Below are 27,993 nucleotides of genomic sequence, written 5' to 3' on the forward strand. Positions count from 1 at the left end.
GGTTGGTAAGTCTTGGTAGCAAGCCCTGTTCCCTTCTGTGATAACACCAGTATGATCTGAGTCCAGAGAGAGGGTGTGGGGGCTTCACAGAAAAGTTAGGGCTTAGTTATTCAGATATGGCAGCACACACATACAATCCCAGCACTTGGAAGGTTGAGGAAGCACAATTGTGAGTTCAAGGTTAGCCTGAGCTACATAGTGAGGTTCTGTTTTAGGATTTTAAAATACATAAAGAGAATCTTGGATTCTCATATATCCCAGAGCTCTAGGAAGATGAAGAAGCTCAATCTGATGCGGCTGTTGATAAGTCTTGGAGGACATTTACAGAGTACACATTCAGAGGTCATATCCCACTGGTTATACATAAGTAATTTATTGAGTATCAAATAGAGCACCCATCCATTGAACACTTACAGCATACCAAGCCTCTTTTTAGCTTCTTTATACAATTATTAGTTACCGAGCTTAGACAACAACCCCGAGGATAACAACACCTATTTTTTACATTAGAAAACAAAAGTCCAGAGAAAAGCTTTTGCCTAAGTTGGTGCAGGGAGGAAAGGGCAGAGCCTGGGTTCTAACCTGAATAGCCTGGCTCTAGAGCACATGTTCTTAACACTGTCATCTCTGGATCAGTCGGTGATGTGGAATGGACCGTGTTCTTTCTCCTCATCTACATTAGAGCTTTGTATTTGGTGTATGTATGATATAGAGCTAAGACAGGCAGGGTAAGAATATGGGGTAGAATGAGGGTGTTCTTTGGGGTGGTGGATCTTCATTACGTGTGACACAAAGCTTCACATGATGAAATGGCATCACATACTTGCAGCAATGTTAGCTGCCTATTTTGATATTGTACTATATGCAGAAACTGGGTAAAGGTACACAAGATTTCTTTGCACTACTTTTGCAAGTTCCTGTGAACCTGTAACCATCTCAAAATAGATACTATGCCTACACTGGCAAGCCCCAAATCAATTTACAGCTTGTCTCTTTCAGAATTGGTTTAAGGGGAGCTCATCCTTGGAGAAGTCACCTTTGGAGCGGGGTTAGAAAAGTCAGGAAAGTGGGAGAGGCACAAGGACAGAGGTAGTGGTCGGAGTTGAGGGTCACCAGTAAGATTCGCTGGGGGTGCTGAAGTCAGATAATTCTGTCACGTTGTGGTTCCCACATGACTGGTGCTCAGCTGTCCAAGTAGGAAAGAACTAAACTAAGTCTCCTGTCTCCATCTTGAGATTCTTCCTCTTGTAGACTGTGACTCAGAACAGGGCCTGCTGATCTATATTTAAAAAGCTTTCCCTTCAAGTGAGGTAGCCTTAGGGACCTTCCAATGGAGCAGCTGATAAGACAGTGAGAACTCCAGCAATGTCACTGGGATCAGTCACCACAAGGATCAGTCGAAGCTCTTGATTTTCATATGGTTGGAACAGCTCAGAGACATGGATTGTATTTACAACATCCAAAGCCATGTGTCCTTCCTGCATGCTATGCAGAAGCAGTATAACCACATTGAGCTGTGGTTTTCTATTGTGTCAGTTATTGACCAAGTTTATCATGGTAGGAATGTAGTTACAAACAGCATAATTCATTTACAAATGCTTTAGACTAAAAACTCTCTAGGTACATAGATAGGTTAATAATATTTGGGGCCACAAGTAACAAAAGAACCACAGGAATAGAACCGGAGTTCTATTTGTCTTAAGTAGTAAAAATTCCAGAAGGAGGAGGTCATGGTGGTGAGGTGGGGCTGACAGCCCAGCAGTTCTCTTGGCTCCCAGCCTATCTGTATTTAAGACATGATGAAGGGGTGGGAACAGGATCACTGGCATTCCAGTGACCCGCTAGCCACAGACTCTCAAATGGCCTTGCCAGTTGTACAGGGGCCTGGGAAATTGAGTGTTTTGTTTTAATAGTCTCTCTGTGGTGGAGGCAGGAGAGGAAAAGGGGAATGACTGTTAGATGAACCAACCTATTGTGCCTGCTACAGTCTTGGAATCAAATATTATCAAGCACCATTTAATTAAATACAGAAAGAGCTGATCAAACGCACAGTAATAAATCATGGCAGAAAATCTGACTGATGTGAAAATCAGGTAGAAAGAATTCCACTGTCTGCAATACTGCAGAGAAGTGTTGGTCTCTCATTCTCTGTTGGGACTAATTCCAGTTGTCTAAGAACTTCAGTTCCTTCGATTAGTTGCCTGCACAGGAGGGAATAACATATGATCAGTCTTGGATTTCCATGTTTAGCATACATTCACAAATGGAGTCCTACCCAACACAGTAGAGGCTATTACAAATTAACTGCAATTGTAACTATCCGAACTGGCTCTACGAGTGCCCACTTTGCTGCCTGTATGCCCAGCACCACTATTCGGGCAGTGGTCCCTCGGGCCTTGAAGCTGCTTGCTGCTGCAGCTTTTAGCCAGCATCTCTGCATCTGCTCTGGCACCTGTCCACCCTGCTGGCAGCCGTCTTCCTCACTGCAGTCAGGAGGGAACCATCAGAAATGCAAGCCTGATGTCACCTCCCTGTTCTCAACTCTTTCTCACTGTCCTCCTGCGGACCCCTAATGCCTGCCTGTTCTGCCTCCTATTGCCCCGCGGGGATGTCTTGCTCTGCTCCACACAGGACGGCCTCCTGTACTTTCAGGATGTGGTACTACCTTTCTGCCATAGCTGTCCCCTTTCCCTTTGCCTAGCCATCTCCTGGCCTACCAGCTCTCAACTCTAGACTGTTTCTTGGGAAAGGTTTCCAGGGTCGGGACTTATGGTAAGTGCCCCCTCACCATTGGGGGGGCTACAGGGGTGGGATATTTTTCTTAAATTTACTACTCTGTGTCTGTGTCTGTGGGAGTCAGGGAAGGTCTATGTGAGTGTGGGTGTGCAGAGGTGTACAGGTGAGAAGACAACTTTATTCTCTCCTTCCACCATGGGGTTCCAGGTCACCTGACTTGTGCAGCAAGTGCTTTTACCCCCCAAGCCTCTTCACTAACCCCGAAGTCATTCATTCATTCATTCATTCATTCATTCATTCTTCATTCTTCATCCATTCATTTTAACTTCTGGTTCTTCCCTTAAGGGCAGAGGCACACTTTTGCTCAAAGCCTGGCACCCAACTACCACCAATTAGGTACATGAATAAGCACGCAAGCCCACGTTAGTCTGGACCTCTGCAGGCACTCACTGGCTACGAGCTAGAACACCAGAGAAGTGATGCTCGACTTCCGATGTTTTCGGCTAAAAGGTAGCAACATGAAAGCTGTGAAGATTGCCATCTTGTGTGAAGTGTCTTAGGTGAGGAACCCGAATGCCCACCTAAGCCAGATACAGTGGAACACACATGTAACCCCCAGTGTTGGGCTGGTGGTGGGGAGAGACAGCAGATCCTGCAGTTTTTAGGCCACAGGCAGCCTAAGCCAAACTGATGAGCCCCAGGTTCAATGAGTACGGCATCTCAAAAAGTAAAGTGCAGCAGGGCAGTGGTGGTGCACGCCTTTAATCCCAGAACTCGGGAGGCAGAGGCAGGTGGATTTCTGTGAGTTAGAGGCCAATCTGGCCTACAGAAAGAAAGAAAAGTAAAAAAGAAAAAAGGTGCATATATCCCACCTAGGTCTTTTCTCAAAGTTGTGCTGGGGTGCTGGAGATGAACCCCAGAGCCATGACCACAAAGCAATGACTCTGCCTGCTAGGCTGGCTCCTCACTCCTGATAAGGGTCTATTTTCTATTCTTCTCCATGCTGTTGGTATGGGGAAAAGTTGGTTTCTACTTTTTGATGATGCCCTCTGGTGCACAAGGTTTTGTTTTGTTGACATCCCAATTTACCCATCTTTCCTTGCCATGATTGACTGGTTAAAAGCACTTGCTCTTCCACAAAACCAGAGTTCAGTGCCCTCATTGGATGGCTCACCACTAGCTCCAGCTCCAGGGATCCAGTGACCTCTTCTGGTCTTAGCACGTGCACACACACACACACACACACACACACACACACACACCGCATTCAAAATCTAAAGCTTTCAGAATCGAATTATGTTTCCTTGGCTGCACTGCCACATTTCAAGTGTTCAGTGGCCATGGGTGTCTGGTGGCCGCTGCTGTATAGGGCAGTGGAGACTTTAGATTTCCATCTTAGACCATTCCATTGTAAAACACCGATCGGGACCCTGCTACGCTCTTAGCTCCAGCGTCTTTAGAGTCATCAAGCTCCACAAATGTGACTTACTCATCTCTGGCATTTGCCCGCTCCCTCCCAGCTTGCCTATCCTGCCAGTGCTGTAAATAAAGCTTCGTCTGTACCTACCATGACGAGACTTCCTGAGTGGGCTCTATCCTTTTTTATTCTTTTCCAGCTTACTCATGGCTTCTACAGAAATCTTGCCCAATAAGCTGCTCAAGTAGCTTACAATTAAAAGCTCTCCTGTAGTTCCTCATCATCTTTGGAAGAAGTCCATACCCTGAAGCATTCATGGCACCTCTGGCCCAGTGGTCCTTGTCCCTCCCCTTTCTCCAGGCTGTCTCTCTTCTCCCTCGGGCTTCGCACTCTTGCTAGGCCAGCTGAGCTGTAGACATGCTTCTCTCTTGTTCCTTAGGGCACTGGAAGAGTGCCTTATGCTTTCGAAACTGATTTGATTAATTGTAATTTTCCCCTTCCTCTATCTGGCTAACTTCTACTTTACTTTAGCTACCTGGTTCACATTCACACAAAGCCTCCCACAGTTCCTTCCCGCCTTAAGGCCACCTGAAAATGAAATTCTCCTCCCACCATCCCCAGCGCATACTCCCTCAAACTTCTTCCATGTGTATGCATGGATGGCAATTTTACAAGGTTGCATTTTAATATATATTTATTTTTGTTTTATGTGCACATTTGTCTGGGTGAAGATGTTAGATCACCTGAAACTGGAGTTACAGACAGTTGTAAGCTGCAATGTGACTGCTGGGAATTGAACCTGGGTCCTCTGGAAGAATAGCCAGTGCTCTCAACCACCGAGCCATCTCTCCAGTCCAAAGACCTGTTTGTTTGTTTGTTTGTTTTTTGAAACAGAGTTTCTGTGTAGCTCTGCTCTTGCTGCCCTGAAACTTGATCTGCAGACCAGGCTGGCCTCAAACTCAGAGATCTGCCTGTCTCTGTCTCCAGAGTGCTACGATTAAAGGCGAGTCCCACCACCGCCCGGCACAAGGTTGCATTTTTATATTCTTTCCCCATGAGAGACACTGGGAAAGGCCATGATGTGGACTGCTGCAGTCTCTGCTGATAAGCATTCCTAGCAGCTTCTACTTTAGAACTTGGAAAGAGGAGCCTTCAGGTAGACAGGAGACTTCTGTGTCTCCAGGCCTTGCTGACCACACTTGGACTTGCAGAAGCAGAAATGCCCAGAAGATCCCTGGGCAGCAGCAGCTTCACCTGGGCAGGAAGCTCTATTTCATCCGCCGTAACTGGACTGGTTGTCTGTTTTGCTGTTATCTCTCTACAGCTCCCTAATTATTCTGTGGGGTCCTGTTTAGATATTCCAACCTGACTGAAACTGGAGTAGTAGAGTTCAGGGGTTGTTGGGCTGAGACTACTCTTGAGCTGAAACAATAAAAGGGATAGACTGCCTCCCTGCGGCCAGAGTGGTGACGACAACGAAAAGACTTCCCCAGGACCGGCCACGAAATCATTCAGTTTGCTCTTCCTTGAGGAACTGGGGAGAGGGGTCATCTCAGTCCCACTTCAGCCTTCCCAGTAACCACCTGCAGTCTCTGCTTTATATATATCTCTGGTTTTGATGGGTCCTTTGTTTGTTTTTATCTGCCTTTCTTGGTGGGATCTAACGTCTCTGAAGAGCAAACCTGTGTCCTGCCACCCTCTCTCCACTCTAAACATCAACAATGACAGATGGCAGATGCCCAGTAATATTATATTGAATGAATCAAGAAAAGCAAAGATGATGGCTGGAAACAGTGCAGGGCAGGAGAGGGAGCCATGCGGAAGGCTGACTGTGTGCTGTGTGTGTCTGCAGGAGGTGGCGGGGGCACTGAGGGTTCGCTGTAGCCACGTTTGTGTCTGAGAAAGGCGGCTTTAATAATTCATAAGGCATTGGTAGGAGGGGTAGAGACTGTCAGCAAGGTGGCAGAGGATATTCAGATGATCCGAGAAGAGCTAGAGTTATCTAAAATTAACACAAGAATGCATTTTCAGCTCATGCCTTGAATTCTTGAACTGTGGTGGCAGAGACAGGAGGATCTCTGAGTTTGAGGCCAGTCTAGTCTGCAGAGTGACTTTCAGGGCAGCCAGGGCTACATAGTGAGACCCTGTAACACACACACACACACACACACACAGAGAGAGAGAGAGAGAGAGAGAGAGAGAGAGAGAGAGAGAGAGAGAGAGAATGCATTTTCAAACAAGAAAAAATTTTACAGACAAAAAACTCAGATTACTTTATTACTTGGAGGAAAACTGGAAGCAACTCATTAAGTTCTAAACCCATGAATGAAAAGTCATCTCATTAAGGCTGTCCTTGGAAGAAAATTAATTTCCTACTCTCCCCAACCTGGAAGTATCACAGAAAGCATTAAACTGAGGGAACTATTGTGGTTGAATGAACAGTGATATGAAAGCCCTTGGTGAGTTGCAGAGGCAATAAATGGCCCTCTGGAGGGACTGAACAACCTAACGAATATTTAGAAATGCTGTATTGCATCACCGCGGGCAAGACAGGCTGCTGGCTTCCCTTACGGGCTCATCAGTAACCGAGCATGGAACAAAGCACTGAGTGATGGAAAGTGCGTCCACTGCCTCTGTGGTGCACAGACTAATGAGCTGCTTGCTAATATCTAATGATTACTACTGAGGCCATAGAGAATCTCACAGAAGTGAGATGGCATAAACTTCTCACTTCTGCATGGAACTATATCTAGATTAGTAAGCACTGTAGTGTGAGTAGTCATAAGAATTGATATTGATCTGGAGACTGAAGATCACAGGTAAGTGGGTAGGTAGGTACATATAGATAGAGTGATAGACAGACAGATAGGTATATGAGTAGACAGAACATTCCCATAGCTGTGTTTAATTTCTGTATTTAAAATTTATTGTTATTGTTATGTGATGTATGAGTGTGGTGTGCATGCCATAGCACATGTGTTGAAGCCAGAGGACAATTCTTATGGAGCTGGGTCTCCTTCCACTTTTATGTGAGTTCCAGGAATTGAACTCATAATCATCAGAACTGTGCGACAAGCAATGAGTAATCTTGCCAGTCCTAATTTCCTTTTTTTATGGATAACAAATCTGTCATAACTATCGTTCGATGTGTCTATTATTTTGTGTTGTCAGTTCTATCTGTGGCTAACCAGACTATGTACAATCATCATCAACACTATGTGCGTGAAGCCTGTGCAGGAAACCCATCTTGTACATACCCGAAAGCCACGTACTTTCTGTCCAGATAGGGAGCTGCTTGCAGTGTGACGTAGAACTGTGAGCTATTGGTATGATGACCTCTATTGACCATTCCAAGAACTCCTCTTTTATTATGAGGAATTGAAAAGTTTTCATCTAGAAAAGAATAATCGTAGGTCACTGAAGCGTCGTTTCCAACAGTTACGGCATTTAAAGAGCAAGGGAACTTGGTAAGAGGTTTCACGGCCCTTGCCGGTGTACTACAAAAACTGTAGACATTTTCATTAGTTTTGATTACTTTCAAATATTTAAACAAACTTTTTTAAAGTTGTAAAATCTTACTAGAACTGTTGAGCATTTAGCTCATTTGTTTTTTTAATGTAGCTAGAAACATGCGTCCTCAGGATATGCATTGCTTCCAGTGAAGGACAGCAGGCTTCCATGTGCTACCTGCAGTGGACCCTCACCCATTCAACAGTGTGAACATGTGCTACCTGCAGTGGACCCTCACCCATTCAACAGTGTGAACATGAAGAACACCGTTCTCACGCATGCGTGGGTCTGGCCCTCCCCCCAGCATCTTACGTAGACATCGACTGTGGAGTCACCGTTTCTACAGGTTACGGGTGCTTCCTGTCCTGTGTGAGCAGGACTCTGTCAGCTTAACTGGTTCAGCTGTGCTCCTCAACGTTGATGATCAAGATAGTAATCTGTGCTTATTCTCACTCATATTCAAATACGTTTTCATCTCCAGCCTCCTACGGTTGACTTGTGAGGGAAAGGATAGTTTGGGGAGTGTAAATGCAAGTATGTAAGGTTATATGTGGGGAGAACACAGTACTGATGACGAGGCCACCATTTTCAGAAGTATCACCCCCAGATGTATTTCTGTGACAATGAATCTTGGTTGCCAACTTGAAAGGATTTTGAATCCTGGAGGGGGTGTCCATGAGGTTTCTGAAAGGTCTAACTGAAGAGGGAACAGTCGCTCTGACCGTGGCTGCACCACCCAATGACTGGAAAAGGAAGACATGAACTGAGCATCAGCATTCATCTCTCTCTGCTTCCTGACCAGATGAGATCTGTTGCATCAAACTCCCGCTGCCATGCCTTCCCCGCCATGATGGACTGCGCCCTCACACTGTGAGCCGAAACAAGCCTCCCACTGCCCTACATTGCTTTCGTGGGTGTTTTGTCACAGAAACAGCCTCCATGTTCAAATGCACTAGAACAGGTGGTGGGTGGTAAAGTCAATGAGGGTTCTCACTGACTATGAGGTTCTGGCTCGGGGATTTAGCTCAGAGGCAAAGCACCTACCTAGCATGTGTAAGCATTGGGTTCCATGCTAGCACAGTTAATACAGAGTCACCTACATAGCTGGGCATCAGGCTAAGGAAAGAGGACTGCAATTTCAAGGCCTGCCCCACCTACAAAACTCTTCATGGACCCACCTCGACACACTCAGTCTTTTTAGGTAAAGTCCTATATTTATGATAGCAGTTATGTGAGATTGTGTGCAGAGGCCAGGGTTGATGGCAAGTGTCTTTACCGATTGATAGCAGTTATGTGAGAATGTGTGCAGAGGCCAGGGTTGATGGCAAGTGTCTTTACAGATTGCACCCCCACTTTATTTGCAGAGATAGGGTCTCTCATTGACCCAGAGCTTACTGATTTGTGAATCTAGCTGTCCACCTTGCCCTATGATCCCTTGTCTCTGCCTCCCAAGGGCTAAACCCAGAGAAAGGCTGCCAAGACAGCATCACAACAGCCCCAATAAGGAGATTTCCTTGGAATATGTCACGCTGTGACGGCACTGACTGCAGCTGGATGCAGAGGCTTTCCCACCCCTTGGTGCACTCTTTCAACAGAGGCCCAGAATTGTAGTAGGAGGCCACTTGTTTGTTCCTGGCTGCTCAGCCCCAAAATAGTCACACAGAAACTGTATTAATTTCTGTATTAATTAACTGCTTGGCCTATTAGCTTATTAGCTTCACCCTGGCTCCACCTTCTTTCTCCCAGCATTCAGTTTAGTTCCCTCCCACGCCCCAGCCCCTGCCTAACTCTACTTTGCCCTATCACAGGCCAAGACAGCTTCTTTATTCATTGACCAATAAAAGCGACACATATACAGAAGGACCACATCACAGAATCTCTGCTGTCTTTGTCTCTGTGATGTTAAGAGGGGCTGATGCAACAAGGGCCTCCACCCATGTTTCACTGCGGCCAGGAGAGCAGTTGCTCTCCTACAGTATTATTTCCTTTTCATTTATTAATTGGATTGTGTATATGTGTATGTGGTATATACACACATGTGCAGGTGATATGTGCAGGTGCCAGAACCTGTGCACATGCTTGTATAGGACTGTGGAGGCTTGAATGAGAAATGCCCCCACAGACTCATATGCTTAGATGCTCAGTCATTGGTTGGTGGACTGTTGGGTGATTGGTTGGTGTTGCCTTGTAGGAATAGGTGAGTTGCTGGGAGTGGGCTTTTAGGTTTCAAAACCCTGTGCCAGCCCCAGTGTTTCTCTGCCTCCTGCCTACAGCTCTGGATGTCACTCTCAGCTACATCCCCACCATGGTCCCCAGCATGATGATAATGGACTAACCCTCCGAAACTGTGGGAAAGCTCTTCTACAAGAGTTGCTATGGTCATGGTGTGCCTTCCCAGCGATAGGACAGTGACTAGGATCAGGGCAGAGGAAGATACCTGGTGTGCTGTTCCACCATTTCTTCCTTCACCTCTTCGGAGACAGAATCCCTTTGTGGACCTGGAGCTGGGCTGGTAGCCACAGCCCAGTACCCTCCCACTGGACACACACACATGGTACAGGCACATGCAACCATGCCCAGCCTTTCCGTGACACTAGAATCCAAACTTAGGTCTTCATGCTTGGGCAGTAGGTGCCCTTACCCACTGAGCCATCTCTCTAACCTCTGGAATACTTTTATAAAAAAAATGATCCATCCATCCATCCATCCATCCATCCATCCATCCATCCATCTTGATATTTTTGAGACAGGATCTCGCTGTGTAGCTCTAGCTGTCCTGGCTCACTATGTAGAACAGGCTGGCCTCCAACTCACAGAAACTTGCCTGTTTCCACCTCCTGTGTTTTGGGATTAAAGGCAGGTGCCATCACACCTACCTGAGCTATTTCTCTATCTACAGATTTATATATCTCATGCAGAGAAGGCCAAATACATGCTCGATTAAATACCTCCGTTTTCATGATAACAGTTTTTAAAAAAAGATTTATTTTTATTTACATAGATAGGGTGTATATGTGCATATGTATGTAGGTGCCTATGCAGTCTAGAAGAGGGCACTGGATCCGTTGGAGCTGGAGCTGCCTGATGAGGGTGCTGGGAAGCAAGCCCAGATCCTTGCTAAAAGCAACATGCACTCTTAAACCCTGAGCCATCTCTCCAGCTCCAAGACAATGAATTCCTTTTTTCTATTATTTCTCCAAGGGTACCAGTTAGACCTTATTTATAACACAGTATCATTATGAACTTGTGGGTTTAAAATATAGGTTGGTTTCCAACCAACTGCAATTACTATTTTTATATGGAGGTCAAATTACCACATCTTTGATCAGGGACAGCCTTTCCAAACTGGTTCTGTTGGCATTTTGCCATGACTCTTGAAATCTTTAATAGCATTCCTGCTAGCTGGTAGAACAAGAGGAACTAACTAATACCTTGGAATTTATCCTAAAGAAATACGCAAGTAAATGTGAGTACAAAGTTGCTGTGGACCGGCCCAAAGCGGTTGGCTGCCTGAAATGTCTCATGTAGCCCAGTTGGCATCAAACTCGCTACATATCTGAGGATGGCTTTGAACTCCTGATGACCTTTTCTCTACCTCCTCAGTGCTGGGATTTCAAGCACGACCCACGATATGAGGTGATCTGGGAGATCCAACCCAGGGTTTCATACATGCTAGGCAAACAAATACTTTTCCAACTGAATTACATCTGCAATCCCAGGGATTTTGTTTTGTTTTGCTTTGTTTTAGAATACTACTCAGTCTTTAATCAAGTAAGGACAAAGCTCCACTTTTAAAAAAAATCTGCAGTTTGAAGGATAACACCATTTTGAACTTTTATTTCTGCTAAATATGATCACAAATTGTCTCATTTGAATCCTTTTAAATTTGGATAATCAGTCGCTATACGACAGCCAAACTTGAAAGATACCTACCTTCAAATATTGGTCCATAAATAGACTCGCCGTCATCTCCTCTTCCCTGTACTATATCTGAGAAATAACAACAACCAGATGAGAACACAGTGATGGCCAAGGGAAGAAGGTGCCTTTAGTCCTGACTGTTTCCATCTTACATCAGTCTAGAGTAAGCTGCCCAGCTGAAAACATTGCTACAATCACTTCACTTTATCATGCAATCATTTTTACTTTCAGAAATTCACTCTGTTGTCATAACTCTCTGAGGCAACAAACAGGTTATAATGTAAAACCTTTGGGCAATGTTAAATTATCATTACGACCACAATATAAAGAAGATGCTCACACAAATTCGTTCCCTTCACAGGTCATTTCCTGTGTCAGCTTGAATGTAACTGGCACTATTAGGAGGTGTGGCTTTGCTGGAGGAAGTGTGTCACTATGGAGGTGGGCTTGGAGCCACACCCAGTGTCTCAGACCACTTCCTGTTGCCTGTGGGATCAAGATGTAGCTCCTCCACTCTCAGCTACCTCTCTAGCACCATGTCTGCCGGCATGCAGCCATGTCCTTCCATGATGATAATGGATTAAACCTCTGAAACTGCAAGCGACCCAATTAAATGTTTTCCTTTATAAGAGTTACCTCATTCATGGTGTCTCTTTGCAGCAATAGGAACCCTATCTAAGATATTCCATACTTCACTTTTCAGAGGAGTGGGAAGAATAAACTGAGAAGATAAACCGGAAGAAGTTCTTATTGAACATGATGAAAATGATGCTCCGGGTGCTGGGGAGGCAGCTCATATGGTAGAGTTTTGTGTGCGACCATGAAGACCTGAGTTTGATGCCCAGCATCCACATGAAAAGCTGGCAGGGTGGCACATGCTGGTGGCCCGTGGATCCTGGAGCTCACTCCAGTCACCCTTCCCTAATTGGCAAGCTTGCACAGCATGCACAAGACCCTGAATTTGACAGCCTGCACTGTAAAAAATATCGTCAGCCATAATAATAACTTAATTATTTAAACAATGCTTTGAAAAGGAAATTCCTTTTGATATAATAAGAGGGTTTTTATTTATTTGCTTTTGGTGTTTATAGGAACTGTATACTTTGGCTTTGGCAATGTTCCCACTATAAAGACTCCAGACACAAGTTCTTTTATATCCACCCACACCTGGGTAAACAGGCGTGACTTCTGTGTCCCAGCCTCCCCATCAGGCTCCACCCTCTCCTCTGTACAGTGCTCAATAAATGCTGGCTGGAGGACTGAGCTGTCTTATTCGAGTGTAAGCAAGCTAGTAGTAAGGGTGTGCTTTAGAAAAAATCAGGATCTGACCCAACGGGAAGCACACAGAGAAAAGTTATTTGGAAAAGTGAATGGAGCATCATCATGCTATTCGTGCTGATGCAAAAGACAAAATAACCCCCCTCAAAAAGCCAAGTTCTCACCTCACAGGGTTCAAGATACTTTATTGTGGATCCAAATTTGAATGAGCATGTCCCCAGGAAACACGGAGCTAGGCCATCCTAGGTTCCATGTTCCAATATGGAAGCAGTTTCAAGAAAATTTATAGTAACAGAAAAAAAAAAGAGTTACAAATCCAGGCATTTAAAAATACATTGATGGACAGACACATCAGAGAGGCAGTTACAGCAAGATGGGAGAATTTCTCCTCTAGGCCTCAGAGACTGTCTGTTGACTTTCTTAGCCTTGGGGTGGTGGAAGCTGGTAGTCTACTAAATTAATAAATTTTGAAAGGTTTTAATTTGTTACATAGATGTGAGCAAGGAGCGCTATCTAGGGGACTAAAGCTAGCCCAAGATAAAGTGTATTCTTGTTTTATTTAGTTTTCTTGTCTCACTGTCTGAAACGAGATTCAATACCTGCACACGTTGCCATCTGGAAATCTTAGATATACAGAAAAGCAACTTCAACAGATACTGTGACCTACTTCTCCCAAGTCTTGTTCTGAGGAAATTGAGAAACAAAATGTAGTAACTGAAACTTAGTCCCTGGTTAGAGATGGTTAGAGAATAATCATCACTAGGCAGCTGTTATCTTCAAATTTTTATTACTTTGACTGATTGAAGTGTCTGCCTGTCTCTCTCTCTCTCCCCCCCCTTTTTCCCCCACTCCCTTCCTCCCATCACTGGCAGCATCTGTCTTCAAATTTTTTTTTTTTTTTGGTTTTTCAAGACAGGGTTTCTCTGTAGCTTTGGAGCCCATCCTGGAACTAGCTCTTGTAGACCAGGCTGGCCTCGAACTCACAGAAATCCACCTGCCTCTGCATCCCGAGTACTGGGATTAAAGATATGTGTCACCACTGCCTGGCTTTTTATTACTTTGATTACACACGCTTTTGTTGTCTCTGATATAGAAATGATAGGAAAAAGGTAGATTTTTTGAACCTACTTTAATGCAAAAAACAACCATTAATCTCAAAATATTTTACATTGGTATGGATTTTGATTTAGTGATACAAATTTAAAGTTAATTTTCTTACACTATATGAATATTTCTACTCTTGTTTGGGGTACTATGTTTATGCAGCTCATTTAAATATGTAATGTATAATTAGGAATTGCATATTAATAGCCAACTAAAATAGTCAAGCATATAGTCATGTTATGTATGTTTTCAAGGTCATACACAGATATATTAAGATAGATAGATGGTCTTCAAACACTTCAAAGGCCTACAAAATATGACATTTAATATCTTTAATAACTTAAGGCTATTCGTGACAATGAGACATGTCTGTTTTTGACAGTACAGTACCAATTTACTTCAAAAGATGATGGTCATCAAAGAACCTCCATATGGAGTTTGTTTTCTTTATGGCAAAAGCTAGACATCTGGGCAGAGAAACTGTCCTTACTTCAATTGCTGACTGTAAACTGTCCAAACTGGACCAGCAGAATGCAAAAGAAAGTGACTGTCAAACATTGCCAAGACAAGGTCCTTCAAAATTCCTTGCTTCTCAGAAAAAAGTCTGTCAGATATGCTAGGCCTTTAGGCCAAAGATAGATGTCCAATGTTACAGAAGAACTTTGGTGTCTGTTCAGGAAGAGAGATGTCCCTATTGTTAGTTAGCAGTTCACCCTTCTGGGGTCTTTGGCAAAGTTGAAGACTAGTCATAGTTAACATTTTCTTTAGTTATAATAAAACATAAATTAGTTATAAAACTTTAGACTCACAAAGATAAGATAAATAATAGGGAATTTTCTCTAAACTTGCCAAATACAAATGGACTGAATATTGTGACTGTAATTCTTATAGTTAGTTTCATTATGTTAAAGTTAAAGCCTTCCTTTTTAATTAGACAAAGGGGGAGAAATGCCGAGGAACAAACTTTGTATGCTATAAATATGTATTCCCCTCACTGGTTAATAAAAAAGCTGGCTTGCCAATAGCTGGACTAGGTAGAGGCTAGGTGGACAGCCGAACTGAGAGGACCCTGGGAAGAAGAAGGGCAGAGTCTCGGGAGAGGCACAGAAAGAAGCAAGATGAATGTGTCATGTTGAAAGAAGATACTGCCATGTGGCAGAGTGTATATAAGAAATACGGGTTAATTTAAAATATAAGAATTAACTAGTAACAAGTCTGTGCTATCATCTGAGCATTTGTAAGTAATAAGTCTCAGTGGTTATTTGGGAATGGCTGCTGAGATACAGAGGAACTCCATCTCTCTCTCTCTCTCTCTCTCTCTCTCTCTCTCTCTCTCTCTCTCTCTCGTTGCTGTTGTTTTTGGAGACAGGATCTCTCTACATAGTCCTGGCTGTCCTAGAACTCTCTCTCTCTCTCTCTCTCTCTCTCTCTCTCTCTCTCTCTCTCTCTCTCTCTCTCGTTGTTGCTGTTGGAGACAGGATCTCTCCACATAGTCCTGGCTGTCCTAGAACTCACTCTGTAGATCAAGATAGCCTTGAACTCACAGAGATCTGTCTGCTTTTGCCTTCTGGGTGCTGGGATTAAAGGCGTGGCCCAGCCTCAGTTCCATTTTCAAATTCCCTTCCTTAGCATGCTTCTTAAGATGTGATCCTAGGTATTTTTATGTATTTAGTTGAACTTTTAAAAGTACTTTCTGATTAAAAAAAAGTCATCTTACTCTATGCCATTTTTTAATTTTCCGTGTTCCTGAAAAAAGAACTTTTATTAGGGATTAAAAAATACTTATATGTTAATGAATCATTTGACCACATATAACTGTCTTTAAATCATACATCTGTTATCAATATCGAATTCTTGGGCTGGAGATGGCTCCATGAAGTGCTCCCCATGAAAGCATAAGTATCTGAGTTGGGCTCGAGAACCTATGGAAAAGAAGCCAGATGAACTGCATGGTTCAGTACCCATGACTCAGCACCCAGGAGGCAGGCGGATCTTGGTGAGTTCCAGGCCAGCCTGGACTACACAGTGAGTTCCAGGACAGCCAGGGCTACACAGTGAGACCCTGCCTCGAAAAACCAACACACCAACAAAGAAATGGAGGATCTCTGTGAATGGGAGGTCGGCCCTAATTCTTCATAATTCATAAAGGTAAATGAATGGTGTTAATGCACTCTGCTTTGACGTCATATTAAAGTTTGCAGCTCACCTCCTCCTTGTATCCAACCATTCTGGACTACTCGATGAAAAATGGAATCTTTGTAATGAAGCTTTACGCCTCTCTCAGAAAACCCTGCCGTTCCTGTGCACAAGACCTGAAAATTTTTACATGTTTTGGGACATGTATCACAATATAGCTACAAAACAAAGATGAAAGGTTTCAAAGATTACTCAGTATTTTATCAGTTATAGAGGCCTCAAAATTTATTTGAAAAAAAAAACATCAAAATTCTCTTACCTCAAAAATCAGTCTTCCAATTGGAGAAAGATTGATACAAATGTCCAAGAACACAAAATCATGCTATTGAAATTATCAAGGAAAAAAAATAATGCAGGTCAATGTTTTGTAAGCTTTAGAAATATTAAAAAAACAAAGCATTCTTTTCAGTGATAAGATTTTAACCGCAATATGAACAGATAGATAAGAGCAAGTACAATCTTAACCACCATACCTATAGGTAACCGTAAAATTAATGACCTGCCTAGCTCTGCTCCGCCCTGCCCTGCTCTGCTATAGGCTCAAAGCAGTTCTTTATTCATTAAGGCAATCTCAACACAGAGGGGGAAACCCCACATCACAAGTCTAACATTTATAACATACCACACAATGGCTATAGACCTCTCCGTAGCAAAGCTTTGAACAGTGCTAACCTCATGCAGGACTGGGAACACATGAGCTAGGAATTAGACTCCAGGGCTCAGTGTGGAAGAAACAAGGGACAGCCCCCTGGGGACAGAAACAGACTAGGGATTCTCCACTACTCTTCTGAGTAGGTCTGGGAAAAGATCCAAGGGAGTGTCGTGGAGCTGGCGACTGTGTGTCCTGGATTTTCAGAGCCAAGCCACACCCCTTCTCACTGGGAGAATACAGCTACTGTTCTCACTACAGTTCTGGCACCCATGGCCCCGGAAGAGAAGGGGGATGTGCTTCCCAGTTATCTTTGCTCACCCTCTCCTGTTCAGTAGTCCTCACGTGTCGTCACTGGGAGCACCTCTTGGTAGAGATTAAGGTTTTGGAAGCTTTGCATAGCCATATAAAAGGGCATCCAAACTTGGGCATGGTGGTTCCTGTCTGAAATCCCAACACTTTTCTGAAGCTAAGGCAGGGGAGTTGCTGTGAGTCCAAGGCCAGCCTAGGCAGGCTACTAAGGCCTTGTTTCAAAACAATACAAAACAGAAAGGCATCCAAAATAAATACGCCAGTCCTTATCTCCTTAGCTCTTAGGGACCACGGTACATGTAATGGGATGTGTTTCAGACTTTGGACACGACTGTCATACATGGAATACCAACTCATAGCAGTGTGTTAATTTGCCTTCCTTCTTCCTCAAAAAATCCAGAAAATACATGATATTTTAAGTGTATTATATTATGTCACTCCAAGCTTTTTAAGTTTTTAGTTAAAAGATTGAACTAATACTTGTGCTATCTAGCATCTAGCAAGGATGTAGTACAAGCCTACTAAGTATAACTAAAGTTTGCTCTTCTTTTTCCAGACAGTGTCTCACTGTCCAATCCAGGTTGGTCAGGAACTCATTGCAAAGCCATAGCCCAGGCTGACCTTGAACTCATGGGAATTTTCCTGCCTCAGCCTCGTGAGGGCTGGGCTCACAGGCAATGATGCAGGATTTCCATGTGTCAGCTAGTTAATTTGTTTGGCCCTCTTAGCTTCTGTACTACAAGTTCTAAACTATAAGAGAGTGCTAAGGCTAAAAAACAGGAGGCATAATCTAATAAACCTCATAGGCTCAGGAGAGACAAGAGGCTGTCAGAAATTATGGTTCACTGGAGAAATGAATTAGAATCTATTTGGGTGTAATTAACCTCCCTGTACATCAATCGATTTTCTTTTATTTATTTAGTATACAATATGATGTCTGTGTGTATGCCTACAGGCCGGAAGAGGGCACCAGACCTCATTACAGATGGTTGTGAGCCACCATGTGGTTGCTAGGAATGAACTTAAGATCTTTGGAAGAACAGGGAGTGCTCTTAACCTCTGAGCCATCTCTCCAGCCCTCAATCGATTTTCTTTTACGGGGCGGCTAGGAGCAGATAGTTCTGAATGCGCATGGTGGAACACACTTCTAATCTCGGCTCAAAAGAGGCAGGGAGATCCCTAGTCTATGGCTAGCCTGGGCTACATATAGTCCCTACTTTATTTATTTTTTAGATTTATTTATTTATTATGTATATAACATTCTGCCTCCATGTATGCCTGCAGTTCTGAAGAGGGCACCAGACTCATTACAGATGGTTGTGAGCCATCATGTGGTTGCTGAGAACTGAAACTCAGAACCTCTAGAAGAGCAGCCAGTGCTCTTAACCTCTGAGCCATCTCTCCAGCTCTAGACCCTACTTTAAAAATAGCAACCAAAAGTAAAAACCAAAGATAATTTTGAACACGTTCGTGACAGATGAATGCGATACAAAGTACCGTCCAGTCACCAGGAGCCAAACACACAAGCATACACGTCTAGCAGGGCACTTCAGCCTGGAAATAGACAAGATCCTCAGCTTCCATCAACATGAGAAATCCGCCCTGTAAAAACACTGTCTTTTCTCAGGACTCTAGATCCTCCGTAGCCAGGGCCACCGTTAATTCATGCTTCATTGTCCCTAGCATGTGTCACCACAGCGCTTTCCAGACACCTCGCCTGCCACCAGCTTGCTTTGGCATGGCTCCACCCACTGCACCCAAAAGCGAAATGGATTATGTTGTAGTCTGAAATGCTCTGTTGGAATGTCTTCCTTCTGGACGAAATCTCCATGCTTCAGCAGCGATAGTAAGTCATCATCTTAGGATCTGCTGGATTTCCCCATCCTGCTTAACACCTGCCCATCCTTCCTATCTGGGCAACATCCCAGTGGATTTCTCTAGCATTGCTAGAACATGCAGGGCCCAGATTTTCCCTCCTCCCACCCCGGGACGGAAAGGTTGTGGACATGTGGCCTAGATTTTCTGGACAAGTACTCCTGGGACCTGGGGCTCAGAAAGTATTGTAAAGACACGGAAAATGTTGGGAAGCCACTTTCCGTGACGACAGCGGCAACGTGAACCTAGGGCTAGTGGTTGCTGAACCTGGGGTGGACTGCCAGCCACACATTCCTCTGGCATGGCTCTGCCCATTTCCATGGTATGTGGCCTCCTTGTGCCTACCTGGTTTCTAAAGCCATTTTCCCAGCTTTCCTGTGAACTCGGCGAATCAGCACCATGGCAATACACATTTTTGTTAGTCAAGTAACTTCGGACCACTGGCACCAAGACTCATTTTTCTGTCTCATTTTCTCAGCCTGATCGACTACTATTTCTGCCTTCCTTGTGGCCACTGACATTCCTGGGGAACACCGTGGACCTCCAGACTTCCTTTGGGAATTAACCACAAACAATAAATCCTCCTCTGTACCTCTGAGTTTTCAGCATTTTAAAAATGCATTGTTTGTTTAACCACTCACTCACTGGCTGCCTACTATGCTTAGTGCCTGTTCAAGGCAGTGGTTAAGTAAGGGTCATGAGACAAAGCCTCTGCACAGCTCAGGTCCTAGCACCAGGTCATTCTGTGTAGCCCTGGCTATCCCGGAACTCACTCTGTAGACCAGGCAGGCTGGCCTTGAACTCAGCGAACCACCCGCCTCTGCCTCCAAAGTGCTAGGATTAAAGGTGTGTGCCACCACACCCAGTCTGTGGGTGAATTTTCTTAATTGCTAATTGATGCAGGAGGCCCAGCCCAATGTGGGCAGTGCCATCCTGGACAGGAGGGCCTGGACTATATAAGAAAGTTCACTTCTTGCTGCCTGTGGACCAAAATGTAGAACTCTAAGCTCTTTTTCCAGCACTATGTCTGCCTGCACGCGGCCATATCCTGCCAGGATGATAAAGAACTGAACCTCTGACACTGTAAGCCACCCCTAATTAAATGTCTTCCTCTGTAACCGGTCCTTTAGTCAGGGTGTCTCTTCACAGCAAGAGAAACGCTAAGACAGTCCTCATCCTGTAGATCAGGTTACTCAGGTGCTGATGGTTAATCCCAGTTCATTCCTTTCAGACGTTCAGTCTCAATGCGGCAGTACTCACTTACGCGTTAGGAAATTTCAAAGTATTTCAGGGCCACGGCTAGAGGCTTGGCTCCGTGCTAACCACGCTTGCTGCTCTTCCAGAGGACACAAGTTCAGTTCCCAGCACCCACATCAAGGGGCTCGCAAATGCCTTTAACTTCAGCTCCAAGGGAACTGAACACCCTTCTAACCTCTGAGGGTGTCTGGACACATGGGGAACACAGGGCAGTGGAGGTAAAGCCCTCATTTACTACACAAGTCTGATGGCCCAAGTTCAGTCCCCAGAACCCACATAACAGCGAAGGAGAGAAACAGCTCCGCAGCCTGCTGTGGTACACGGGCCCTCCCCATTCATGATATCCACTAGTTCCTGCTTTGCTGTGAGACAGGGTCTCGCTATATCGTCCAGATTGGCCTTAGAATTAAGGGTACAAACAATCCTCCTGCCTCAGCCTTCTGAGAAGCTAAGACTACAGGTGCATATCCAACGGTGTTTATGTTCTAATAGGAATGCATGCACATACATCTTGAAAGGGGAGGAGATGGGCTGGCTCAGAGGTTAGGAGCACTTGCTGTTCTTCCAGAGGTCCCGAGTTCAATTCCCAGAAACCACATGGTGGCTCACAACCATCTGTAATGAGATCTGGTGCCCGTTCTGTCATACAAGCATACACGCAAAACACTGTATACATAATACGTAAATAAATAAATAAATAAATAAAATATTAAAAAAAGAAAGAAAGGGGAGGAGAAACACAGTCTGTTGTGACATACATCTGCTTACCTCATTACGCAGCCAAACCCTGAACTATAATCCTTTGCAACTGCTTTTAATAAGGTCACTGGGAGCTTACATCTTAATCTCCTGATGTATTTCCTTTGTGAGTACATCAACAATTAATGCTGAGTTAACACAAATGATGAAAAAATTCTATTAAAAACCTGTGCAACTTGCCTTGGTGTCTTTTAAGAACTTGGTGGAATAATTCAAAGTTAGTGCTTCATACAGTGCGGAGGGTCGGACATCAACCACGTCCCACACCTTCTGGGCCCACTTCTTCAGGTCAAATGCGTTACCCAGCAGTTGATCATTAATAAAGCACATCACATAGGAGGAATATACCCAGGTTTCACCCTTCAGTTCCTACAGGAAATAGGGGTGGGGTGGGGATAATGACAGAAAAACAAAACATTTGCTGAAACCACAAACCAGAGCTTGAGATGAACTCTACAGCCTGATTTGCCAACTACAGAATTAATGCTTTTAAAATACACTTGTTTTTTTTTAAAAAAATCTTTCAGAATTCTGCTGTGAAAAAGAATTCAATGTTTTTGAAACTCTTAACATAATGAAGAATAGAGAATAAGTTAGAAAGCAGTCTTTAAACTATTACAGTCATAGGTGGGTGAAATTGGGTAATAATAATATCTACCTGGTGCACCTGTGTGTTCCGTTCATTTGTGAATTCCAAGCAGTCTCTGTCTCCGTTTGTGAGGCACACTTTCCTGTGTGCATTCTTGGACGCAGGCCTGAGTAAGGTGTGCTTTTCAATGTAGAGAACTGAGGTGTGTGTGCGTGAATGTGTGCAATAAAGCTATGGAACCCAAGCATGAGACAGTGATTGTTCTGGATAGAGGAGGATTTCTTTAGGAGATGCCTCATGAGGGCCAACGGGAGTTTCTACATCTCATCAGAGACAAGAAAACTCACCTCCCCCAACACTTTAAACCTAAGCCACTTAAGATGAACTATATTAGTGTTTCCATCAATGTAATGCCGCCACCAGCTTCCTAGATCCCCAGCGTGGCCTGAGCAACATGAACCTCAGAGAAGATGCGGCCTGTTATTTTCCAGTACCAAAGCTGGCAAACCTTGAGTGACTTGGAGCAGTCATTTGCAAGTCTCAGTAGAATCTGACTTGTGCTGGGGGATTGGACCTGGTGGAGAGTCTGCATTTCTAGTGGTAGTCTGCAGAATTCTGGTCCTGTAACCAGAATACTGAGCTTTGTGTTGCCTGTCATCACAAGCCCCAGTGAGCTGGGGGACAGGAATGGAATCTTTACTGCACTTCATTAAGACAACCACCTTCTGGGCCCACTTCTTCAGGTCAAATGCGTTACCCAGCAGCTGGGTATGGGACCCAGAAGACAGGGTCAGCTCCTCATCCGCCTGCCATTGTCGCCTTCAGTCTTACAATGAAAAAGGCTGCCATTCCAAATTCAGTCCTGCTCCTCCCGTCAAGCCTGACTCTGAGGTTCTCCATATCCCCTCCCACACTTATCCCTCGTTACTTATTGTCGCCCTTCATTGGGGAGATCTGGGTACTCTCTAGGCAGCATCTAGGATGAATTAACAGAGAAGCAGGTGGCAGTATGTATGTGCTGAGATGCATGTATCCAGACTCTGCTCTGCAACGTGAAGTAAGGATGTGCCCTCTCAATATAGGACATAAAAATGCCCCCGTCTGTCCCTCCTGCTCCCATCAGTCTGCTGGTCTCAAGATTGCATTGGAGAAATACTAGTTTGGGCAACAGTTTGCCTTCAGCTTGCCAGCGAGCCGTATTGCCCGCCCCTCTGAGGAGCTTTAATAGCCTCCGCCTTGCTTTCCGTGCCTTTCTCAAAACCTGCTTCCAGCTTTTGTTCTGGAGAGCGCACTTGTTCGTGCCCAGTGGTGAATCACTGATAAAGGCTAGTCAGTCCCTGGAGTGTTTAGATTTACTGGTGTTGTGTCTTGCAAGACCCAAACCTACAGCAAGTTGGGAAAATGTAACTGTGGACACTTCGTTCTGTGAGGTAGGGAGTGCCAGAGAAGACATGTAAGATAGAAACACTATCTCTTGGTGCACATTAGGACAGTTCCTGGCTTGCCTCAAGGTAGCAGCCTGGCTCTGATGCTTTCTAGAACTTTCTGTCACTACCTGTTAATGATGCTGTCCTTTTTTTTCTTTTTCCTTTTCTTTCTTTTGAGTGAAGAGATAGGCCTTCCCATGGCCCCTGAAGCTGTGCCCATAGGGGAGCCTTACATTCTGTGAAAGCAGAAGGCAAGTTAAGCCTTATGAACCGACTCACTAGGACCAAATGTTCTAGGAAGCCCTGCGCACAACACAAGACATGGTTTGCACTAAAAAGTTAAGCTGACAAATATGGGAGTGAGGGTGGGAGAGAGAAGAAAGGAGAGAGACCGAATAAAGCAACAGCGACGAACTAGAAAACCTCATTCGTGGGTTTTCACAGCTGTCTCTAACTCCAGGCCCAGACTCATTGCCCTCTTTTGGCCTTCATGGGCACTAGGCATGCATGTGGTTTACAGACAAAATAACCATGCACATATATATTATTAATTAATTAATAATTGAAAAATGGTCTTATATTAGGGTTGGTCCACTGCCCCTAGTTTCCTTAAAATTGCTTTAGTTTAACATTGAAATTCCTGTATCCCAAGAAAACCAGGACCATTGGTTACCCCTAGCTGTAGCAGGAGCTGAATGTCTCCCTCCCTTCCTACCCGGCATCCTAGAATAGTGTCCTCCATTCCTTAAGCACCATACATGAGTGTTTGCTATGACTTTGTCATATGACATATGGCTGAGTCAGGATGCCACCATAGCCTCCTTCTCACTCTAGACTCCAGGTAAAACTACAAAATGTAAGCTATCTACCATCCCCCGACAGGGCAGCCCTGGGTTCGAGGAGAAATGTGGAGAACAAAGCTTCCGGTAGGGCGAGCTGCTCATAGGAGGGTAGCCACTGCCAGGAGACGTCCTCAGACAACAGCTCCAAGCAACACAGTTGCCTTTGTGAAACACACACCCACACTTTCCAAGGTTAAGGGCCAGGCCACCGTAAGCTGAGTGCCAGCGTGTCCTAGGAAGTGCAAGCAACACAGAAGAAAGAAGGGTGGCCATCAGGGCTAGCTGGCGTCTCCAGCAGTTTAAAACCCTCCCTCTCAAATACCAGCTACAAGATGGAAATATCTTATCGTTTAGGAAAGTCTAGGAAGATGAGTAAAATAACTAGGGAAAGTGCGTAATAGAGAGAACCAATGATAGCGGGAGTTTGTCATTTTCCCCCAAACTGCACACATACTTCACACGGAAGCGGACGTGTCAATATCGCCCACGCTGGCGTATCCCTTACCCTCTTTTTCTCCTGTAGATACTGATCCCAAGCAAACTCTTGAAGAGGAATTATCACAGGATCTTCAAATCGGGATGGGTAATTATGTTTCAGAGTCTAGGTTGCAAGATAGCATAGTTTAGGTTCTTATTTGTGTATTTACTCATTTATCTGGGGGTGAGGTGGGTCAGGGCGCACCAGCCGTACACGCACATGGGGGAACCAGGCAGGGCGCACCAGCCGTACACGCACATGGGGGAACCAGGCAGGGCGCACCAGCCTTACACGCACATGGGGGAACCAGGCAGGGCGCACCAGCCTTACACGCACATGGGGGAACCAGGCAGGGCGCACCAGCCGTACATGCACATGGGGGAACCAGGCAGGGTGCACCAGCCGTACACGCACATGGGGGAACCAGGCAGAACGCACTAGCCATACATGCACGTATGGGAGTAGGCAGCGCACACAGCCATGCATGAACATGCGGGGACCAGAGGTCTTCCCTTTCTCTTCTCTGGCTTATTTGTTAAACTTGGGGCTATTTCAGCCATGCTGGCTGGCTGGGGAGTTCCCGAGACCCACCGGCCTCTTCCTGCCAGTCTTAGGGCTAAAGGAGTCATGAGCTGAGCTTGGTTTCACATGGGGCTCAGGGCTCTGAGCTTGCACAGCTGGCATTCTATTCCCTGTGCCATCGTCACAACGCCTAGGTTCTCTCTTGAAAGTCAAAGTCTTTTCTCTAGATTTTTATGGGCTCTTCAGACAGTTTCATACAGCACACACAGGCCAGCCTGCCCCACTGAGATGACCTGGCTTGTTCTCAGGGGCCCTGCCAAGTCATTCTGACCCTGTCCGGTTTGTCCCTCGCCTCTAGGGAACAAGAGGGCAAGGGTATGTCTTAGTCTTTTTATATTGCTACCACGCCATCGACACATAACTCAAGAAATGAGTTTATACCGTTGGGAATCTCTTATGTTCTTTTAGGACTTTTCCCCTAAATTAAATTGCTAAATTTCAGGTACTTGATTTGTAGCAAAGAAATTATAAATATTAATGTCTTAATTTATTGATGTAAGGAGAATGACCAGAAGGCCACTGTTGTGGTTACGCCACTCGGGAAAAGGAGAAGCAAATGCTCAGTAAGTGTCGGCTTCTAGATGAGTTTTAGTATTGAGTGTGCTTTAGCCAAACATGTTTCATGTGCATGAATCAGAGAAAATGACTCTTTAAAAAAGACTTCTGAAAGGTGTGTGTGTATGTGTGTGTGTGTGTGTGTGCGCGCACGCGCTGGGGCTGGGTCAGGAGGCCGTCAGTGTTCATGAGATTGGGACTGTTCCTGGAGACCAGAAGAGGCCCCTGGATTTCCTGGAGCTGGAGTTATATGTCGTAAACTGGCAGACGGGTGCTGGGAACCAAACCTCTGTCGCTAAGGGTGATGCTCGGAGGCCCTGCTGTGGTCTGGAAGAGCACAGGCAGGCACGTTCTATCGGGTGTGGCGGGGAAGCCTGGGTGAGAGAGTTTCCTACTATGGGATGATGTAAGATGGCAACAAACGAGAACTATTTCTCAGTTCCACAGCCTGCGTTCGGTCAGTTTCAGGCAATCCTACAGGATGACCACTGTTTCTAAGAGAAGAACTATCTAGAAAAAGTAATAAGATTAGTAGTTTTTATGTTTGCTCATAATAATAGCATTTGTTGTAGAGTGGACCACATCCAAATTAAAATATATGCTAATATTTATCCTTATTTTGTGCAAATCTAAATCTGTCTATTGTCAGACATCTGGGATTACTTATAAATATATTGGGATTATAATCAAATATCCTTGATTATGCTAGAACTAACTGAATTTACATTGATACATTTTCATATTTGAATACAGTCCCAAGAGGCAAAACCTTAGGAAAATTACATTATTAGAAAAGTAAAGACATTGTTTTCTTAAGTTGGTACCATCGATATCAGATTGCAACTCCTGTAAGGTTTTGAAAGAACTGACAGCCAAGAATAATTTCCACATCTTTTAATGATCGAAAGACAATCAAAAGATGAATCATATTTTGCATTACATCAAAATTATATGTAAGTCCAACACAGCATCTACAATAAAATTTCACTGGAACAGTAGTCACAATTCACTTACATCCTGCGGCTGCCGCTATGCTTTGGTGTGTAGCCCAGGCTGACCTTCAGCTCTCGATCTCCCTGTCTCGGCCTCTTGAGTGCCAAGAGGATGGGCCTCTTACCATCCCTAGACACACTGCTTTCACAGGGTAAGCCTGAGACTGTGTCCCACAACACCTAACATCTTTACTAATTGGAATTCACAGGAAGGGGAAAAAAGGCAAACACGTTTCCTGCAGTGTGGAACAAATATAATTCACCCTAAGAGAAGCAACTAAGAAAGAAAAGTATCCCTCGAAACTCTTTAGCAATAAAACAACCCTGGTTCAAAACAACAATAAAAACGAAACAAATGGAACCAAGAAACCTTTATTCTCCCTCCTACACATCCCAAACAGTGGGTGCTGGAGCAAGCAGGAGGCAGTTTCTGAAGGTGAATTCTACTTGGCTGCCCTTGCAACCATCTGGGCAATCTGGAAAGACAAGCACAAATGGTAGGTGGCGGGGCAAAGCGGTGCGTGTGGATAGGTCACGGGGCCAGTGCGGTGTGTGTGGGTAGGTTGCGGGGCCGAGCGGTGTTGTGTGGGTAGGTCGCGGAGCAGTGCGGTGCCTTTGGGTAAGTGCTGGGCAGAGTGGTGCCTGTGGATAGGTCGCGGGGCAGAGAGGTGCCTGTGGGTAGGTCGCGGGGCAGAGCGATGTAGGTGGGTAGGCGGTGGAGCAGAGCGGTGTGTGTGGGTAGGTCGTGGGGCCGAGCGATGCGTGTTTCACCATCGTTCTCCCACGTTTCTCCTGCTTTCGGGTGGCAGATGTGCTGCAGCGTGACTGACCAGGCTAGATTTGTTTGTTTCTTTTTCTTCAAGTGTTTTATGTCACTCTACGAGTTTTAAAAGACATATGGATTCTTCAAAGCACTTCTGGGCCATCTTAAGAATCCGAGAAGTATCTGTCTCTGTTAGAATGCAGTAACACCTATAGAAATTATAAAGAAAAAGAACCTTCCAGAATGAAATCACCCCAAATCACAAGGAGATTTTTTTTTTTAGTCAGCTAGTTATGCGGTAATACTTTTCTGTAACCTTGAATTTTGTAAATCCGTAATTCAGTCAGAACTTCACGTGGACTAGCATCTCGATGCATAGCTGCGCGGAAATTACCATTTTCTCCGTGCGGTTCTCTCCGCGACCTACCCACACACTCACACACTCACCCAACCTGAAGATAGAACGCGGACCCGCCAGAGCTGGCGGAACCGAGGCAGGGGGCTGCCGTGCTCGTAGAGACTGGGGGGAGGGGGTAAGAGTTACCTCAGCGATGGTCTTTGACATCTGAAAGCTGGAGCTTTTGAAGAGCCCCACCACCTTCACCTGCAGCGGCAACTCCGGCAGCAACGGAGTGCGACAAGCTGAGGGCTTCGGCCGGCACGGCTGCGGCTGCTGCTGCGGAGTGGCCATGGCCGCGCTAGCCGGCAGCCGGGAGCACAAACACTAAGAGTCGCCACGGCAACCGCGTGG

General features: G+C 45.0%; 1 protein-coding gene across 5 annotated transcripts; it reads right to left on the reverse strand.

Moving 5' to 3' along the window:
* Positions 1–362: 362 nt before the first annotated feature.
* Ppil6 (peptidylprolyl isomerase like 6) lies at positions 363–27,980 on the reverse strand. Of its 5 annotated transcripts, none has more exons than XM_050120550.1 (8): positions 27,787–27,980; positions 24,378–24,473; positions 21,195–21,383; positions 16,422–16,484; positions 16,173–16,278; positions 11,597–11,653; positions 7,411–7,546; positions 363–2,201 (listed from the first exon to the last, which is right to left on the reverse strand). In XM_050120550.1, the coding sequence occupies exons 1-8, from the start codon at positions 27,931–27,933 to the stop codon at positions 2,090–2,092; spliced, it is 906 nt and encodes a 301-aa protein (XP_049976507.1). In that variant the 5' UTR covers positions 27,934–27,980; the 3' UTR covers positions 363–2,089. The 5 variants fall into 5 exon arrangements, with proteins under 5 accessions (XP_049976507.1, XP_049976506.1, XP_049976505.1 ...); XM_050120549.1 differs by having other exon boundaries at positions 7,426–7,546; positions 16,173–16,320; XM_050120548.1 differs by having other exon boundaries at positions 16,173–16,320.
* Positions 27,981–27,993: the final 13 nt, after the last annotated feature.

Source organism: Alexandromys fortis, unplaced genomic scaffold (genome assembly GCF_014885135.2).
Source record: "Alexandromys fortis isolate MF-2015 unplaced genomic scaffold, M_Fortis_MF-2015_v1.1 scaffold_175, whole genome shotgun sequence".
NCBI classification, from domain to species: Eukaryota; Metazoa; Chordata; class Mammalia; order Rodentia; family Cricetidae; genus Alexandromys; species Alexandromys fortis.